The sequence below is a fragment of the Sycon ciliatum genome, chromosome 2 (genome assembly GCF_964019385.1).
Source record: "Sycon ciliatum chromosome 2, ocSycCili1.1, whole genome shotgun sequence".
Taxonomy (NCBI): Eukaryota; Metazoa; Porifera; class Calcarea; order Leucosolenida; family Sycettidae; genus Sycon; species Sycon ciliatum.
This window is the reverse complement of record NC_088644.1, coordinates 5860698-5878007: the sequence shown is the minus strand read 5'-3', so window position 1 is coordinate 5878007 and position 17310 is coordinate 5860698. Positions and strand designations below refer to the sequence as shown.

Sequence of the window (17310 nt, the reverse complement as noted above, 5' to 3'; positions counted from 1 at the left end):
GATGGTGACTCGCTTTTACTCGTATAAGAGTGCGAGTGTGGCCTCCAATCAGTGCCACTTCGCCACTGCATACATGATACACACCCCTTATCGATCCACTGCCCCCCTCCCCTCCCCCCCCCCCCCCCCCCGCCACGACATTTTCACCCCACCCAATGAGTATGTAAGGTTTAGTTTCACTTAGTGTAGTAAGGGTACATTCACACACAAAATCATGATCAATCTTCTTTCCCAGCTGCGTCGTTTCACTGATCAGAGAGGGAGACAACACACGCCTTTCTCTGGTACATGTGACACATCCACAAACTGTAACGTGAAATGTATACCAGTTCCAGTTCAGGCCTCTCTTTGATGAAAAATAGGAGAATAAGACAATACGCTGCTCAGCTAATCAAATGACAGAGGGCACAGCCATTTCTACTCAAGGGTGCCCATTCGTAAATTTACTCAGCCGTAATTGATACAAAGAATATTCTGCAGTATGATTTTGGATGGAAGTGTATGAACTGGGGGTGACAGTCATAAGTTACAGGTGGAGCAGCTCGCAAAGGCAAACTCAAGCATTGGCAGACTTAGTGCTGGACACAAATGCCGAGAGAGCAGACTCCAGCTGGCCAGCGCGCTTCAGTTCAGCATCACGCTGGTGCTGCAGCTGTCGCTGCAGGCCGTCCACCCGCTCGGACAGGGTGCTCACCTCACGGTCCTTGGAAGACAGTTTGGCCATGTGCTGCGTCTCGAGATCTGCAGTGCAAGCAGGTACATTGTACTGCTCAATGAAATCCGGTCGCGCGAGTCAAATTAGCGCCCTGCACCATTCCGCAAGTCAATGTTCGCACGTCTAGGGCTGCGCAACGCCCAGCACCTACTTGAGTGACTCATCTGGATTTCATTGAGCAGTACTCTGTCATGTAGAATCATTCAGCACTAAAATCACCTTCTTGTTATTACACTCATACCTCGGTTATCCGGACTTCGAAGTTACGGGCACTTCGGTCTACCGGGCACTATTTGGGCGAGTTTCAGGGGAAATATTACTACTCTTTTGTCACTTTTCGTAGAAATATTGACGTCATATGCCATATCGATGGCCTTTTCCCCATCAAGATGTATATGATTCGGAGTTACGGGCACCCTCGAAGTTACGGGCAGTGTCCGGCCCCGAAGCGCCCGGATAAGAGAGGTATGAGTGTATTCACTTAATGTGGGGCTTAGAATAAAACAAGTACTAAAATCATATCATCCACAGTACACAGTAGCCTCACACCCTTCATACCAAATTTCTGCTTGTCAGTTTCGGCACTTCAAGCAACACCCCATGGCCAAATGAACTTGCCAAGTTATTTTCTAAACTTTGGTGGCTCCTTCACTCTGTTTGGACTACGGAGTTGTCGTCAAGTTGGTAGGTAAACCGTTTGCTGCTTGCCGTCGCAATAGGATCCCACATGTGTGGAGAAAACTAGGAAAGAATGGTGTGTGTATCTGCGGAGGGGGTCATTGGGTGTCACAGATGGCCATAGTACAAGTAGTACAACTGAGGGCTTCCTCAAAGCTTTCCGCACCGAAAGATTTTCGTAGCAGTCAACATTTCCTAGCGGCTCATATTCCTCACCAGATGTTTTCGCCCGCTGCTTGAGAACATCTTGTTCGAGTTGCTGACAGCGCTCCAGTGCCTCTTCAAGTCTCCGCTGGGCATCTCGCTTTGCACGCCGCACACTTTCCGCTTGTTGGCTTTGTTCATCCGCCAACTTCTCCAATTTCTAGAAAGCACACAGGATGCGAAAGTGCTATTTCAAAGCAAAGGCAAACGCTAGCACTATTTGAGCCAGAGCAGCGTGCAGTGAGCTAAGCACCCTTTTCGCATGCACAGGGTTGGGTCCCTTCAACCCTCTCCCACCCCCCCCCCCCCCACCCCGAATTCCAGCGTTACGTTCACATTGATATTCATATTGACAGAAATGATTTTCCACCGTACAGTCAGGGCCAATCTGAAGCAGCTCAACAGTGTAATGTATCAGAGAGAAGAACGATCTGCACAAACAGGAACTGTTTATCCCCCGAATGTTCACTATGTTATTCATAGTGAGTCACTACAGTCCGTATCTGTCTGTGTGGTACCTTGGCATGCTGCTGTGCACTCTGTTGTTCTGCCAGTGATTCCTGTGTGAGAGCTGTTAGCTTGGACTGCAACTGGTTGGCTGTAGATGAGGTTTGTATGATGCTACTCTGCCAGCATAACACACACTCACATACAGACGTGCACGCACACACATGTACACACACATGTGAACATGCACGCACACACACACACACACACACACACACACACACACACACACACACACACACGCGCACAACCACAAACAACACATTTTACTTCACAGGTCTGCTCCATTACAAGCAGGAAAGATACTTTAAGAAAGTTTGTGAAACTCAACAGAATTGATCGACATCCACATGAACATCCACATGAACTTTGGCTATAACAAAGATAACCTAACAGTCATGCTGGTTGTGCAAAGAGCACTCTTGCGATACTCCCTGCTCTTGCTGATACGTGCAGCAAAGGGTAGCAAAGAGAAAACAGCATATGCAGTTCACCTGCTTGGCATCTAGCTCCATTTGAAGTTGCTGCACCCTTTCCTCCAGATGATGGATGTTCATTTTCTGAAGAAAAAGGAATACGATAAGAGAAGAAAGAGCCCACTTCATACCTATTTAGAAGGTCTTCTGGCCAAAATAGCAGCACAAAAAAACTTTGGGGAATACTTTAGCCTCTTCATTGACTTCAACTAACGATAGCACTGTCAGTCACCTAAGAACTGGATGTCAGCCTCCTACCCTAGACCGTTCTTTTTTTCATGTATTACAGTCTATGCACAGTTGAGTCACTGTGTATACATTGGTATGCTGTGCTTGGTAACATTCTAGCCGGGTCGTTCTTCGGCGCTCGACAGCACTGTAATACACTATACTATGGGGCAATGGCTCACACGATGATTGGGCCCATGCAAATGCATCATGGACCTTATTCATCTACATGTACATGTCTGCTTGCTATAATGTAAACTTACGATGTGAAGTACATACATATCCATGCATTCACCCACTCACATGTTCATTCTTGACTTGCTCCAATTGAGCCTTGTGATCGGCCAGCAGTACCTCACGTGATGACAGGTTTGATGACTTCTGGCGTGACAGCTCCTACAGCAGCGATGCAGGTTGATAACAATAACATATACATCACGGTCTACAAGCCACATACATGCATTGCCTGAACAGGAGTTCCGTGGCTGTATCAATAGCGCTTAGTACATATCTGGCCACACATTGCCACTCCTTTCATTTTTCTTCTTCTTTCTTTTTTGGTGCGTTTTATGTCCCCATGACGTCGAGGCCTCAGGTCGGCTGAGGGCAAACAGCCTCACCATCACTATGCTCCCACTATGCAATTTTTTTGTCTTTGCCTGTGAGCTGTGATCATTGTAAAAATAAAATTAAAAAAATAAACATTGGGAATGCCAGATTTTTCTAGTTCTCCGAGGATTAACGTAATGGCAGCTGGCGGCGTGTAAAATCTGGATGGCACAAATTATATTCAAATATTGTGTTTTGCACAGTACATGTATGTGCGGTATCTTTGCTCACATATCTAACCCATGGCATTTCGACATGGTTGATCTAACGTACTTGCCGGAGTGCAAGTCACAATTTTGTAAATAAAAATGGCCAAGCCTCAAGAGCTGGCGATGCATACTTATACCCAGGGAAGCAATGCAACACAGTATTAAATGCCCAGTAACTGTTTAACCCCCTCCCCGGTTACCGTCCAACCAACCTGCTCTAGTTGTGTGATCTTGATCTCTGACTGTCGCAGTTGCTCCTGAAGTGCGTGCTCGCGTCCGTTGGCCTGATGACGTGCGCGGTTCAGCTCTTCCTGCGCCTGTGCTTGCTGATCCTGCAGCACCGCTGCATGACGTTTCTCATCAGTCAGACGCTGGCCTGTGCGGAGTACACGGTCAAGAGGAGGTCACAAGGCCTAACTATGAAAGGATGACACTCCAATCAAACCTATGATTCCAAACCAATACTGTAACTGGCATCCATCGTGTCGAGCATACCACCAATTGCTTATCATCAATGGATGTTGTGTTGGAGAGGACAACAAAGGACACAACACCAACATTTAAAACATGTGTAAGGCAGATCCACCACAAAGTGGTCAAAGATTGACAGTCCATTCCTGGAGCGTGGTGGTTGGTTCCAGCTCAGGTGCATATGGTCAATCTGACTAACTCTCGTGCAACAAATTACGTATTAAACTTTCAAAAGCATAATCACAATGTCTCCATAGAAGGTTATCAAAATTTAACATGTGACTTCTTTCACGGATCAGAAACATACTCTGGAATGATGTCTCCACTTTCTGCACGTGCAGACGAAGCTGCTTGTTGTCTTGTTCAAGACTTTCAATATTTCCAACCAGCTGCCTGCTGGACAATTCCAACTCCTTTACCTAAAACCATTGGTAAGAGAGGCACCAAATCCCAAACAGACAAAATGGCCATTACCAATCAGCTCTGACATTGATACTTGAGTATGGACAAATAATTGACACCACCACCACTATTTGAGAGACATTAAAAATTCATTTTTGCATAAAGTCAGTCGGACTGAATCTGTTGCATCCGTAGGAACGCCACCGCCGTCAAGGATCATGGCACAGCTCCTATGTGGTGGGAGAGACATTCAGAAGTACACGTGGGCATTTAAGACTTTTCAGTGTCGCCTCCACCAAACTATTTTACTAGTATTGAGCCACTAGGAAAGTGTCATTGAAACCAAGAGGTTCATCACGTCTAGGCCGCATTCCAATGCTCTAGCCTGTATCTTGAACACCGAGTATGGCAGAACACTATTCGAAGAAACTATGATAAGAGAACCTCTGCTGTGAAAGAAATATACTTAATATAGCCCGTCTCTCACATGGTTACAGCATACCAATGTTGCATCATGCCAGGGGAGAAGTACTCCTCTTCCAGTGAACAGTCATGTTGTTGACGTATACTATAAGGACATCGTAGCAAAAGTACTCCCGGCTGTTACAATCCAAAACGAGGGGTTGATTGCATGCATAAACACCACAGTTTACTCCAATCAACTCATTCATATACCAGAAAGACCAGCACTTACCTTTGCGGATAGAGCATCCGCCACATTTGTTGCTTTTTGAGCTGCTGCCGCTGCCTCAGCGCGCAGCACTGTAAACCTCTGTAACACCAAGAGCAAAGAACGGACAGTTGTCGGCAGCAGTGTGTAAAGGCTACATGTACGTATCTCCGACTCTAGCCTAGATGAAGTCATTGCATGCGACTACAATCCACCCAGAGATGCACAAGGTAAGATGTTGGACACAGGTTGTTCATAAGCAGATCATGTTGAACGGATAACTCTACACCTTATGACGACCCCGGTATCTATTTCTGAACAATAACTACGAATTACCTCTTTCTCAGACTTGATGTCCGCTTGGTGAGCCTGATGCATTTCAGCAGTTTCCCTGCGGAGTTGCTCGATCATTGCTAGTGACTGATGATTCTTGTCTTCAGATACTTGAAGGGAGGTAGATGTGGAAAGATACCTACATGACATTGTGTTAAAAATATCACATGGACACCTAAATAATGATCATAAACAACTTTCCCGTAACTCTGAATCACACACATTTTGATGGGGCTGAAAGGCAATAGATATGGCATATAACGTCACTATTTCCACAAAAATAAGTGGGGGGGGGGGGGGGCATGCATGTATGCCCCTTGTCAGTACCAGTAGCTTGAGCTCCTGATGTATAATTCCCACCACATACCGAGCATTCAACTGGGATATCTCCTCTCTGCTCAGCATCAGCTCCCGCTGCAAATCACCGATACGCTGCTGTGATGTTCTGGACACAGGATAAGAAGAGAAGATGAGTATTGATAAGAAACGTCTTCGTAGCCCTGGTAGTCATCACCAGCTACATGTGTCCTTGACGCACCCAATCTGCGGCTCACTGACTTGTCAGTTTGAGCACTCTGGCAAGGTACGTTCGGGGCTGGTTTAAATCTAGCTTTGGAAAATAGTATATTTTTTATCACTGCTCTCAGATTCGGCCTCATTTTCTCTGTGCTGGGCTGGTGAGTCCACAAAGGACGAAACAGTTCTGTCCGCAGATTGAGTGGATCCCTCACCTATGTTTTGTTGAGTATCATCTACCTATGTTGAGTGCCAAATTTACACTATTCCATTTACTACCCACTTACTCGAGGGCTGCGTCAAAGGCGGCCTTCTGCCATTCCAGTTTGTCAATCATCTCTGAAATCTGCAAATAGAAACAGAGAGGGAATGGTACTGGCGCAGTGAGTACATCTTTTGGAGTACACTAAAACCTGCCAAGGTGACTACTCTGACAAGGCGACCAACTGTCCCAAAGGATCACTACAACCAGGAACGAGGAATGATATTTCCAGTCGCATGACCCTGGCAAGGCGACATGGAGGTCACATTAGAAAGGACCCTTGTGCGGTCGCCTTATACAGGTGTCACCGTACTTGGAAGCCTATGGTGCAACGCAGTCCTGATAGTTGAACCGGTGCGTTAAGCTGAAACGATTCATTGTGCATCATACTTGAAGTAAATACAACATCACTTGCAGGTCATACCGTCCTTAGATATGTAGCACACAGCAACTGCTGCACCACAACTGTGCTGCTGGGCTTTCTACGTATTGCTAATTTGATGTAGTTGAGTCCCTATGCCCTACACATGACATACTTAGTTAAGCACTGTAGCTCTTTGGGTTATGTTCATGCTGATCATGCCACTGGCACATGAACTGACCTACCTCCTTTTTCTTGGTTCCCACTTCATGGTCCAAAGCCTCGGTCAGCTGCTGGGTCCGGCTCGAGTACGTGCTCTCCAGCTGGTGTCGGTCCACATTGCGTTGCAGAGCAAGACCTTGTAGGCAGAACATATCAGCAATGATCATGAAATCAGCCGTAATTGCCATTCTGATGCAATATGAACCGACTGAAGTTGAATTTACGCAGACTTATGTAGGGTTTTTCTGTCAGTCAGTTGCTACATCACTGACGAAATTTGAGACTTCTCAAATACAATCTATTGTACATATACATCATGTACTTCAAGTAAGTAGATGCAGAAAATAGCTGGTCAACATACACAGTGGAACAAAACAGGGTCACATACGCACAGTCATGTAAACTGTACCAAATGAATAAATGTGCATGTCAGCACCATAGACATAGATCCTGTATATGTTGTGAACTATACTTCAAAACAGATTATACCGAGCTGACAATAATCTAGTGGTGGTTGGACAGAGCAAATACAACTTGAGGACTTGCACTAGATGATTTCATGACTTGAACCAAACTGGGGTCTGTATTTCCCTTACTGACAGCAGACATGACGTCTTCGGCAACCGAGTTTCCAGTCAGCTCCAAGGACACCATAGTCCTGTTGTGTTCTAAGCAATCCAAGAGTGCCCGGCCGCCCACCAGTCCACAGTTATTCCAGCTTAGATCTATGATGAACAAAAGTCAACACAACAGCGAAGCCCTGCCATTACTGATCATAAGCCACAACATGAGAAGCTGACGTACCATACCAGTGATTATGGGAAGCTGTGCCGCTCAGGTTATTCAGTTGCGCTGTGCATGATCCACAGAGGGTGGTGGCGTTCCTACGGACGCGGAAAACTCAGCCTCTAGCCGAGTCTAACGCGAACCGTGATTTTTTTGTTTTTGTTATGACTAGAAATGATGCAGAACCTCTTTCGACTATCTTGAGTCAATAGTGAGTTGGGAAAGTTAGGTTGAAACAGTGGGAATGTGCAAGCTTCATGTTTCCAGCAAACAACCCATCACTGTGGTAATACCAGATTATGTCCCAGATTAGGTCACATTGTCATAATAATACTTCAGTATACGTTTGGCTACGAGCAATCTGAGGTGGTATTTGTGAGAGACCCATTATAATTAAGATTATACCCTTGCAAGGATATCACTGATAAGCAGCTGTAAACCAAACCAAGGACATGTTGAAAGGTATGCACATGTCATTGCTCCAAACGTATGACATCATGGACCTGTAAAGGTACAAGACATAGCTACAATCAACCCAAGCTCTTCAGTACAATGGCATATTTCACCTTAACAGAGCAAGCATTTGCAGGCCTCGGGGTAAGGCGGGACAACATGAGCTAAGTTTTGAAAGGACGGAAAGTACAGTGTCAAACAGGCACATGATATTCACACGTGCTTTGTTAATATGCAAAGTTTTCACGTTCATCAAACTATGGTGGCTTCAAAGTCTTCTTACCGATTTCCTGCACCGTTTTGTTCTGCATGAGCGAGGCAGCAAGCTGTCGTGCACCCATGTGTGTGATGTGGTTGTTACGCAGGTCCAGCTCCAGTACGCTGCTGTTGATTGCTAGGCCCTCCATCAACAGGGTGAATGCATCTTCGTCTGTGCCCAGAGAATTCCACTCCAGAGACAAACTGTAGCAGAGCAACAGACGTATGGTGATACGTCAGCCAGCCAATAGCAAACTGCACCACACAATAAGCCGAAACGCGTCCGTTCTCTTTATAGGATGACTTTCCCATTGCATGCTGCCCGAACGCATCATCACGCCAACACGGAACACCCATAAGTGCATGAAGTATACAACGGCTATTATCCCCCACGTACACTACACTTAAAATGCTTCAAAGTGGGACTGTTATGCCGGCACAGAGCAGCATGTTTGGATAATCTGTTATTGCTGCCTGCATGAAACAGACCTACAGACTACCACTGCAGTGATGACGTACCACTTGATGACCTACACACTACCACAGCAGTGATGACCTACCACTTGATGGACTTGTTTCGCTTCAGCATTGTAGACAGACTGGATGCTGCTTTCCGTCGCAAGTTGTTACCCTGCCGTGAACACACATGCAAGGAAAATGAAATCATTGGCTTTGGCTCAATCAGCAAAGAGCATTCTAATTCTGTGTTGCCATCTTCAATAGGTCCGTCAAATAGTAGTAATAGGTTTTTCATTTACCTGCCGGTATCTTCTCTATAAAATAGAATTATTCAACTTAACCCCTTCATTCAACAACTGCTTCTCCTCTGATGAGTTCCCCGTCACCTTTATGGAACGAAACAAGACTTGTCAGGAGTAATACTACTTGCTTTCGTGGAGTGTGGCTGGTGAACTGTTCGTGCCGTGGTATGCAAGTGTGGTGTGGTCTCGTCAGGTCAAATGAAAAACCTATTCGGCTAAAGAGCATTCTGCTATATGATAACATGCACTCATACCTCGTTTATCCGGGCGGTTCAGGACCGGGCACTGCCCTTAACTTTGAAATGTCCGTAACTCCGAATAACATACATTTTGATGGGCAAAGGCCATAGATATGGCATGTGATGTCACTATTCCTACAAAAAGTGACAAAAGGGTAGCAATACTTCCACTGAAACTCGTACAAAGGGTGCCCGGTAGATCGAAGTGCCCGTAACTTCAGGGTCCGGATAACCGAGGTATGAGTGTACTCGGTGAAGTGGGCATAGTCAGTGTAAGAACACCAATCATGATGCAAGAAAACTCTACATAATGTTTGTGAGCGGGCTGGGTAAAAACGGTGGCATTGCCCTTTTATCGAACGGGTTTCTGCTAGTTTCAGATAGCTGATGGTCCCAACATGCCAGTATAGGGCAAAACATCTGCAGTAAAAACGGCCAAAAGTGCCAGAATCAGGCAAAAAGGTAGTTCTCTCACCTATTTCCCATGCACAGAGCAGCTGTTCGATCACTTGTTTATCAATTACTTTCAAAAGTGAAGGCCCCTTTTTTACCTCAGCAGCTCACATTTCATGAAAATGAAGTTGGACCTCACGCTAGTATAGCTCTCCTTCGCCCCCATTCTCATTGATTGATAAAGATGATGGCTTGCAACCACTCCAGTGTTATACGTACTTTCAGATTGAGTGCCAATAGTGTGGTGTTATTGCTGAGATTGCTACACAGTGCTTGGCATCCTAGAAGACAATAGCAGCATACATGTACACACAGTCAAAATAAAATGGGTGATAAACCACTCACAGTGCCATATCCTGTAGAGCTCATTCCGCTGCACTGGCGTGCATGAATATCAACACCGGTAGCCGCCGCACTTCTCTACCTTGCTAATACCATTCATAGATGCCACAGAACAGCGGGGAGTGGAACGACTGGGGATCGGGTTGTTCGGCCAACAGGGCACGTTTTAGAGCTCCTTTATTGCTTTCTCAGATGTCAGAATTGGGCGCACTTTCCTGCTGTCCTGGAAGAAAAGTGGTACTACCAGTACGACCGTGTGTGACGCCCCTGGTATGGTACTGAGCTATTGTGGACTGGGTGAACAGACTGTCACCATGGAGGGATGGAACGAACGAAGATGGCACCAATGAATCATGGTAAAATGCCCCAGCAGATTCCCTACTACCCAGTGAGTAGTATTGTGTGGGTATGTACTCGCAGCACTGAACTGCATATAATGCAGGTATCATGGACAGGGTTGTAACACCCGGTCCAGTCACTCTGGCCATGGCTGGATATTATTTCTAAAATAATGTCGATCCACCCAGTTCGTGCAAAATGGGCTTCGTCAATACTGTTCATTTCTGGTAAAGTATCCCAATTGCCTGCACCGCCTGAAATCCCGGTGCTACATCCCTGATCTAGTTGTATACAGCTCGAAAGGTAGAGGCAAAAAATGGAGGTGTTCCATAATGCAGAAAATACTGCAGTTCCGTAATACGCTATTAAAGTATAATGTTCAAGTATCACTGCCCTGCCATCGACTGTACCTTCCTCCGTGATATAGCAATCAGCGAGTTGCAGTGAGAGAATGGAGTGATCGTGCTGTAGCAGCTTCCCTAGTATACTACATGCCTTGAATGATAGATTGATACCTGCATCATGCATGCACCAGAAAAGCAACCAAACAGGACACCGGAATACACTCAAGTACTTGAGCAACCATTGCTCTCAAATTGTATTGGAATATTCACCTGAAACTGAGCTACATGTACTCATTTGGCCCGATGCTTCAACGCTACAACAGAATTTCTAGCAACATACATAGGGAAAGTAGCGGCAACATGCCCTGAGATGAACACCCCTTCTTCAATATACAGAGCAGGCGCGTGCTCGGCGATGGGCACGGGGGGCACGTGCACCCCCCAAAAATTTTCAATCTGATCCAAGGCAATTGTAATGTATGCAAATATGCTCTAAAATTCAAGAAAGGTTGCAAACAAATTGCAGAAAATTGCCGGGGGGGGGGGCTCCCTCGGCTCACGTGCACCCCCCTAGTTGGGGGGCCGAGCACGCCCCTGCAGAGGCTTCACTACAGCCAAACAATCCTCACCACCACTACGGTCGAAGACATTGCAACTCAATTCTAAAACTTATATCCTTTGCTTGTCCTGCTGAAGTCTTTCGGAGTCTCTAAGTCATTCAAGTGGAGCATATTGTGCTTAGCTTCTGTGTTTTCTTATACGTTGACCCTCAATTACTTGTCTTTCAGATGTGTGCTAGTCTGCCAGTGTCCTTGTTAGCAGGGTCATAGACCAGTTAATACATGTATACAGATACAGTGTAGTACTGGCTGGTGAAATCCGATGCTTCCCATGTGACTTTGCCATGAGTTGCTGTCTGTTACATCACCCAACATGTACATTAAACTAAGTTAGCTTGCCAGGCAACAGGCACATGGGCCCAGGATACGCTCAAGGCATGATCAGTGTGTCATTGCACTGAGCACATACATAGGGATTGTTCGAATGGCACAGCCACGTTCAAAGTGTTCTCAGAGCAGGACCGCCGGAAGCAGTTTTTGATTAGTCCGGTAGTAACATGGCCTTTCATACTTTGTGCCTGATATGGCGGGTACACATGCCCTCCATAGTAGCAATCACATGTTGGTGACCAACAAATTGGCTCAGTGATAACGTGACCAGCTGGACCCTTTCCGGCGGGCCTGCAGAGCATTCCACAAGTCTTGGTGTAGCTCGCTAACAGTTTGTCTATTTGCGGGTGCTGCTGATATCCGGCCCTTCTCCTTGTCCCCTCCGAGTCCACACGACTATGCAGCATTATTACTGCAAAGTCATAGCCAGCTTGAAATTGAACAGAGGCAGCTGGGAACGTTTGTATAGTTACACGAAAACATGCATGACTCCACACAGGGCGGACAACATGAACAATTAGACATATTGCGTTTATCCTCAACTTTAGTAGAAAACGAGCATAGTGGTCTCATAGTGGTCTCCGCTTTACTGCCTCCATATGTGTCATGAGGGAGACCAACAGTGTTTACTAGTCGCACCATGCATTACACCTGTGACCACAAGTGTGCTTTCGATTTGAAAACTAGGACGGCAAACACCGTGAAGAAGGGCATAGTACTTTTGTTGTTGTTGTTGTTGTTGTTGTTGTTGTTGTGTGTGTGTGTGTGTGTGTGTGTGTGTGTGTGTGCATTTGTATGTGTGCGCACGTGTGCGTATGTGTGTATGTATGTGTAGCCTTAGGGAGGGGGGGGGGTGGTGATTCATAGGAAACCTCAAAGACTTCATAGAGTGCCGCCCTGGTGCTGGTTCACATGTCCGGCAGCCCCTGGCATTTTTATCATCAGCTGTATACGTTTGTTTAGATAACTTCACAGTCCATCAGTTGATATCTCTCAGGCTTATTTACGCCACAAGAGATCATTGATTGATGTGCGGGGGAAGGCCAGTGGGGAAGTGGGAAGAAGGGGCCGAGGTTCATTTTTGTTTTCGGGCATTTGATTTTGATGTTTTTGCCACTAACCTGAGAGGTCAACCTTGAGTTGCTGCATGTGTTCTTCTCCTCTCTCAGCTGGAGGAAGTTGTTGGAGAACAGCTTTGAGCGGCTTGACATTCTGCTCGGCGCATAGCCGCTGGTACTCGCTTCTCGCAGTGCTCATCGCCGCGGACAAGCGATCACTGCAGTGCACCAGGTCGTTCTAGAGCCGTGGAGATGCAGCTGCTAGCCTAAAGGCGACACTGTATGTGCGTAAACGATTATTGAAATTGTTGACCAATGCGCCGCGCAGCCAGCGCTCAGTGTGCACAACTACAGTACAGTACAATGTCTACAATGAACCCTCTTGTGCTATTTCCGGTAAATCGACCATCAAGTTCGTTGACCCATAGACGTTGCTGCTTCGCTTGTAGCAGTTATATTGCTCCTGCCTCCAGAAAAGGACCAGGTATTCAGGCTCAAGTTGACAAACAGAAAATCACACAATTCAATATCTCTACCAACCATCAACGAAAAAGGATAAGTGCTGCGTAGACTCTATGAAGTTTCACGTTTGTGTCCGCGAAATGAAAGTCCCAGCGATCGTCGACCGGCTGTGGTGCATTTTTCAAACTCAAACTCCCGTCATGTCACCTCTCCTAGTTCACGATCACCATGGTTCACGGTTCACCTTGGAAACGTCACGTGCCGTTGGAGTCACAACTCAAAGTCAAAGCAAGGCAATGCCAAGCCTGGGCAAAGCTTTATGCCTTATGCCAGTTATCATGGTTATGGCCAGACTACCCGCGATTATTATTATTATTCCTCGATTCAACCCCAAAAGCGTCTGTTCCTTTGTCCCGATGAGGGTCCCCAGGTCGACAGCCTATAGGATCGATCGTAATTAAATGAGACTCGGGCTTGGTCACAGACACAGACACATTTCACGGAGCTGATCACCGATTCCCGCAATATGCGGAGCGTGCTTGGACCTTCATTCGGAAATCAGACACATTCAACGGGTAGTGCCTGACAGACTCAGCAGATCAGTGGCTTACGTAGTTACGTAGACATACGGTCATATACGTGTGCCTGTATTGTTCGCCATAGTACATGTACTACCCATCATGATCACAGAACCTTGCAATTATTATTATTCGAGATGCTTCTCGTTTCTGCTGCAGTGCTGGCTCTGACTGTCTCGCGTGAGAGGCAGACCGCAGACAAGGCCGTTCGCAATGCAAAGCCCATGATGCCTGTTTTAACTTCAAGCGTTTAGTTGACAAGACTCTATTATGAAATTTGATGGAGTCAGTCAGACATTCGCGAGTCTCAATCTGGCAGTCCAGCTGGAGCAAGTCGACAGTTCATTCACCCCCCAGCCATATCACCCAGTCAAGGCAGTTGGTACAGTTCATTGGACCTCCAAATGCAATGGATTGACTGCACTTCCAGGACTCATGGGAAGCCTGAATTCTTCTTTTCTCTATGGAACAGTTTATATGAGAACTATACAATGGAACAAAATAGTCCTCTCTCTCTCTCTCTCTCTCTCTCTCTCTTCTCTCTCTCTCTCTCTCTCTCTCTCTCTCTCTCTCTCTCTCTCTCTCTCTCTCTCTCTCTCTCTCTCTCTCTCTCTCTCTCTCTCTCTCTCTCTCTCTCTCTCTCTCTCTCTCTCTCTCTCTCTCTCTCTCTCTCTCTCTCTCTCTCTCTCTCTCTCTCCTCTCTCTCTCTCTCTCTCTCTCTCTCTCTCTCTCTCTCTCTCTCTCTCGCTCTTGATCTCTCTCTATCTATCTATCTCTATCTGGTGCTATCTGGGTTGGCATGGCTCTCTCTCTCTCTCTCTCTCTCTCTCTCTCTCTCTCTCTCTCTCTCTCCTCTCTCTCTCTCTCTCTCTCTCTCTCTCTCTCTCTCTCTATCTCTCTCTCTCTCTCTCTCTCTCTCTCTCTCTCTCTCTCTCTCTCTCTCTCTCTCTCTCTCTCTCTCTCTCTCTCTCTCTCTCTCTTTCTCTCTCTCTCTCTCATCATGATCCCTTCACTGTGCATAGTTCGAAACTCCCCCCCCCCCATACACACAATGGTTGCCTCTTTGCTTTGTCATACCACAACCATTCAACGCGGTGAACCTCTCTCTCTCTCTATCTATCTCTCTCTCTCTCTCTCTCTCTCTCTCTCTCTCTCTCTCTCTCTCTCTCTCTCTCTCTCTCTTCTCTCTCTCTCTCTCTCTCTCTGTCTCTGTCTCTGTCTCTGTCTCTCTCTCTCTCTCTCTCTCTCTCTCTCTCTCTCTCTCTCTCTCTCTCTCTCTCTCTCTCTCTCTCTCTCTCTCTCTCTCTCTTTCTCTCTCTCTCTCATCATGATCCCTTCACTGTGCATAGTTCGAAACTCCCCCCCCCCCATACACACAATGGTTGCCTCTTTGCTTTGTCATACCACAACCATTCAACGCGGTGAACCTCTCGATAGGCGATTTGCCTTTGGAGTTTGGGTCATCCTAAAGTTATTAAGTTGGTTGCTCCAACGAGGAGCACACGCTTCTTGCCGAACTTGACACTTGACTGACTCACGACTGCCATCCGGAGCACATCAGGAGCACGTCGCACCTTCCGCTCGGCAAACCTGAAAGAAAGCACCACTCCCTGCTCCCCACTCTAAAGTTTTTATTATTATTATTATAGATTCGACGGCATAATTATGTGTTCAAGAACTCGCTGATGCTGCTTTCATTCTGCTCGCAAGACACGCCTATCCGACTTTAGTCTGCTATGACAAATCGCCGCCCATTCTAAAGCAGCAAAGGGGAAGTGACTTTATCAGATCTGACTCAAGTGCTGCAGGCAGGCATAGTGGGTTGGTCAAAGACCATGATTGAGATACGAGAGAGGTACCTGGTTCAAGTCCTGCCTGGGAGCGGTTTTTCCAGCCGTGCTGCTACCCATAGTCAACTGGGAACTTGTGGCCAGGCACAAGGGGTACATGGATGCAGCTAATGGGGTCGTTTTCGGCACTTGTGCCAGTGGTTGTGAGACTTGCCCACTCACCCCCACCGTTAGGCGCTGCATCTGCCGCTAGGGTTTATCGGGTGTTAGCGGCCGTCGTGAGTTCCCTTCGGGAACGGATACGATAATTTACTTTTTTACTCAAGTGCTAGGTTATCGTGGTATCCGTACACCACGTGGACCCTGGAATGCGGACCAGAAATTAATTCTACATGCGCTAGGTCACTGGTCAGTGTCAGTAGATAGCCTCTAACGTTAGTCTAGACCTGTTATGACTGCGAGTCCGAGTATATGATTATGAGAACACCCGTAGTGCGTGCCCGCCGACGTGTTCAATGGATCCCTCTATTTGTCAAGGAATCATTTACTACCCTGCGAACAAGCCACTCCTGCTAACAACTGTTTTTAAAATTATTACGTTGTACTCGTGCCGCATGAAATGAGTTGTATGGTGCGAGACTGCCCCCTCTGTCACAACCTGTTCACATTGCGAAGTCTCATCTACCCTATCACCATCCTCGAACGAACAGTTTGAGGCTAGCAGTCATCATGGTCATAGATTGGTGCAGTGCAACGCATCACTTAATTATAAACAATGATCATGAGAGAAAATATAATTATTTGTCTTGATCATATGCCAGCGCAGGTATGGTAGCTATTCTGTAGAATGCTGGCCCCTGGTCGTGCCTAGCCTGGGGATGAAAGACTCGGGTCTCCACAATTATCACTATTGTAATGTTACCTTGGATCGACTCACACATAGCAATGATCCCGGGATCGCCGTACTTTATTGTACATACTACTACTAGAGAAAGGGTTTATTCACATACCCGTAGTCATTGTAGATCCACTACTGCACTAGTAGTACTATTATACAATCATGTAGATTATGCAGCCATATGCCATGTCTTCGTACACCTGGCAAGCAATCGAATCGCTTTTCCCGACAAACTTGGCCCGGAGCAGCATGGAATGTGCGCGAGGGAAGTGAAATCTGTAACAAATCTAGGTGCGATCCAAATACCAAACCGTAATCTCAGCGCTCGCCGTAGGCATCCCCTGACGCGTCCGTGTAGTGGTCGGATTCCTTGCCTCGTCGTGACAGTCTGTTTGGGGGAGCTGCCACTAGCGTGCACCACCACATACATAGACCGGACCGCAGAGGTGCTAAGCTCTCCGATGTGCTCCTGAGTACTGTCTACTGACTGTATGTAGTCTGCGTAGAGTGTAGTTTGGAAGTATTTCGTCCACTGACGTTCCGAGCGTTCGCACAGAAACAAGGGTGACACGCGTCACGCTTCAGACTCCGATCAGCACTTCGCAATGTTATTGCTGCGTCTCGGCTAGTCCGTAGTCGACTCTCCGGAGCTCTACCCGAACTCAAACTCGAAGTCAAACCAGGCTCTCTGCACCAGCAATTGACACAGCGGCTGACACAGTGACAGTCTGTCCGT

The 17310-nt window shown here is 46.7% G+C and overlaps 1 protein-coding gene across 2 annotated transcripts; it reads right to left on the bottom strand.

Moving 5' to 3' along the window:
* Positions 1 to 212: 212 nt before the first annotated feature.
* On the bottom strand, positions 213 to 13448 carry LOC135808398 (leucine-rich repeat-containing protein 45-like). Of its 2 annotated transcripts, XM_065321582.1 has the most exons (18): positions 12910 to 13448; positions 10905 to 11009; positions 10033 to 10094; positions 8921 to 8991; positions 8386 to 8564; positions 7460 to 7588; positions 6887 to 6999; positions 6306 to 6364; positions 5870 to 5947; positions 5506 to 5641; positions 5194 to 5271; positions 4405 to 4516; positions 3839 to 4002; positions 3112 to 3204; positions 2599 to 2664; positions 2116 to 2223; positions 1610 to 1757; positions 213 to 741 (listed from the first exon to the last, which is right to left on the bottom strand). In XM_065321582.1, exons 1-18 carry the CDS (start codon positions 13043 to 13045, stop codon positions 557 to 559), a joined length of 2022 nt encoding a protein of 673 aa, XP_065177654.1. In that variant the 5' UTR covers positions 13046 to 13448; the 3' UTR covers positions 213 to 556. The 2 variants fall into 2 exon arrangements, with proteins under 2 accessions (XP_065177654.1, XP_065177655.1); XM_065321583.1 differs by lacking the exons at positions 10905 to 11009; positions 12910 to 13448 and having other exon boundaries at positions 9925 to 10066.
* Between the last annotated feature and the right edge of the window lie 3862 nt (positions 13449 to 17310).

What these genes read in the sequence shown, in the direction of transcription:
- LOC135808398 (XM_065321582.1), bottom strand. Translation starts at nt 13,045, where the DNA reads ATGAGCACTGCGAGAAGCGAGTACCAGCGGCTATGCGCCGAGCAGAAT. An exon ending in TTGCTATATCACGGAGGAAG is followed by an intron (nt 10,095 to 10,904) that starts GTACAGTCGATG and finishes ATTGTCTTCTAG; the next exon opens with GATGCCAAGCACTGTGTAGC. An exon ending in CAAAACGGTGCAGGAAATCG is followed by an intron (nt 7,589 to 8,385) that starts GTAAGAAGACTT and finishes TGTTCATCATAG; the next exon opens with ATCTAAGCTGGAATAACTGT.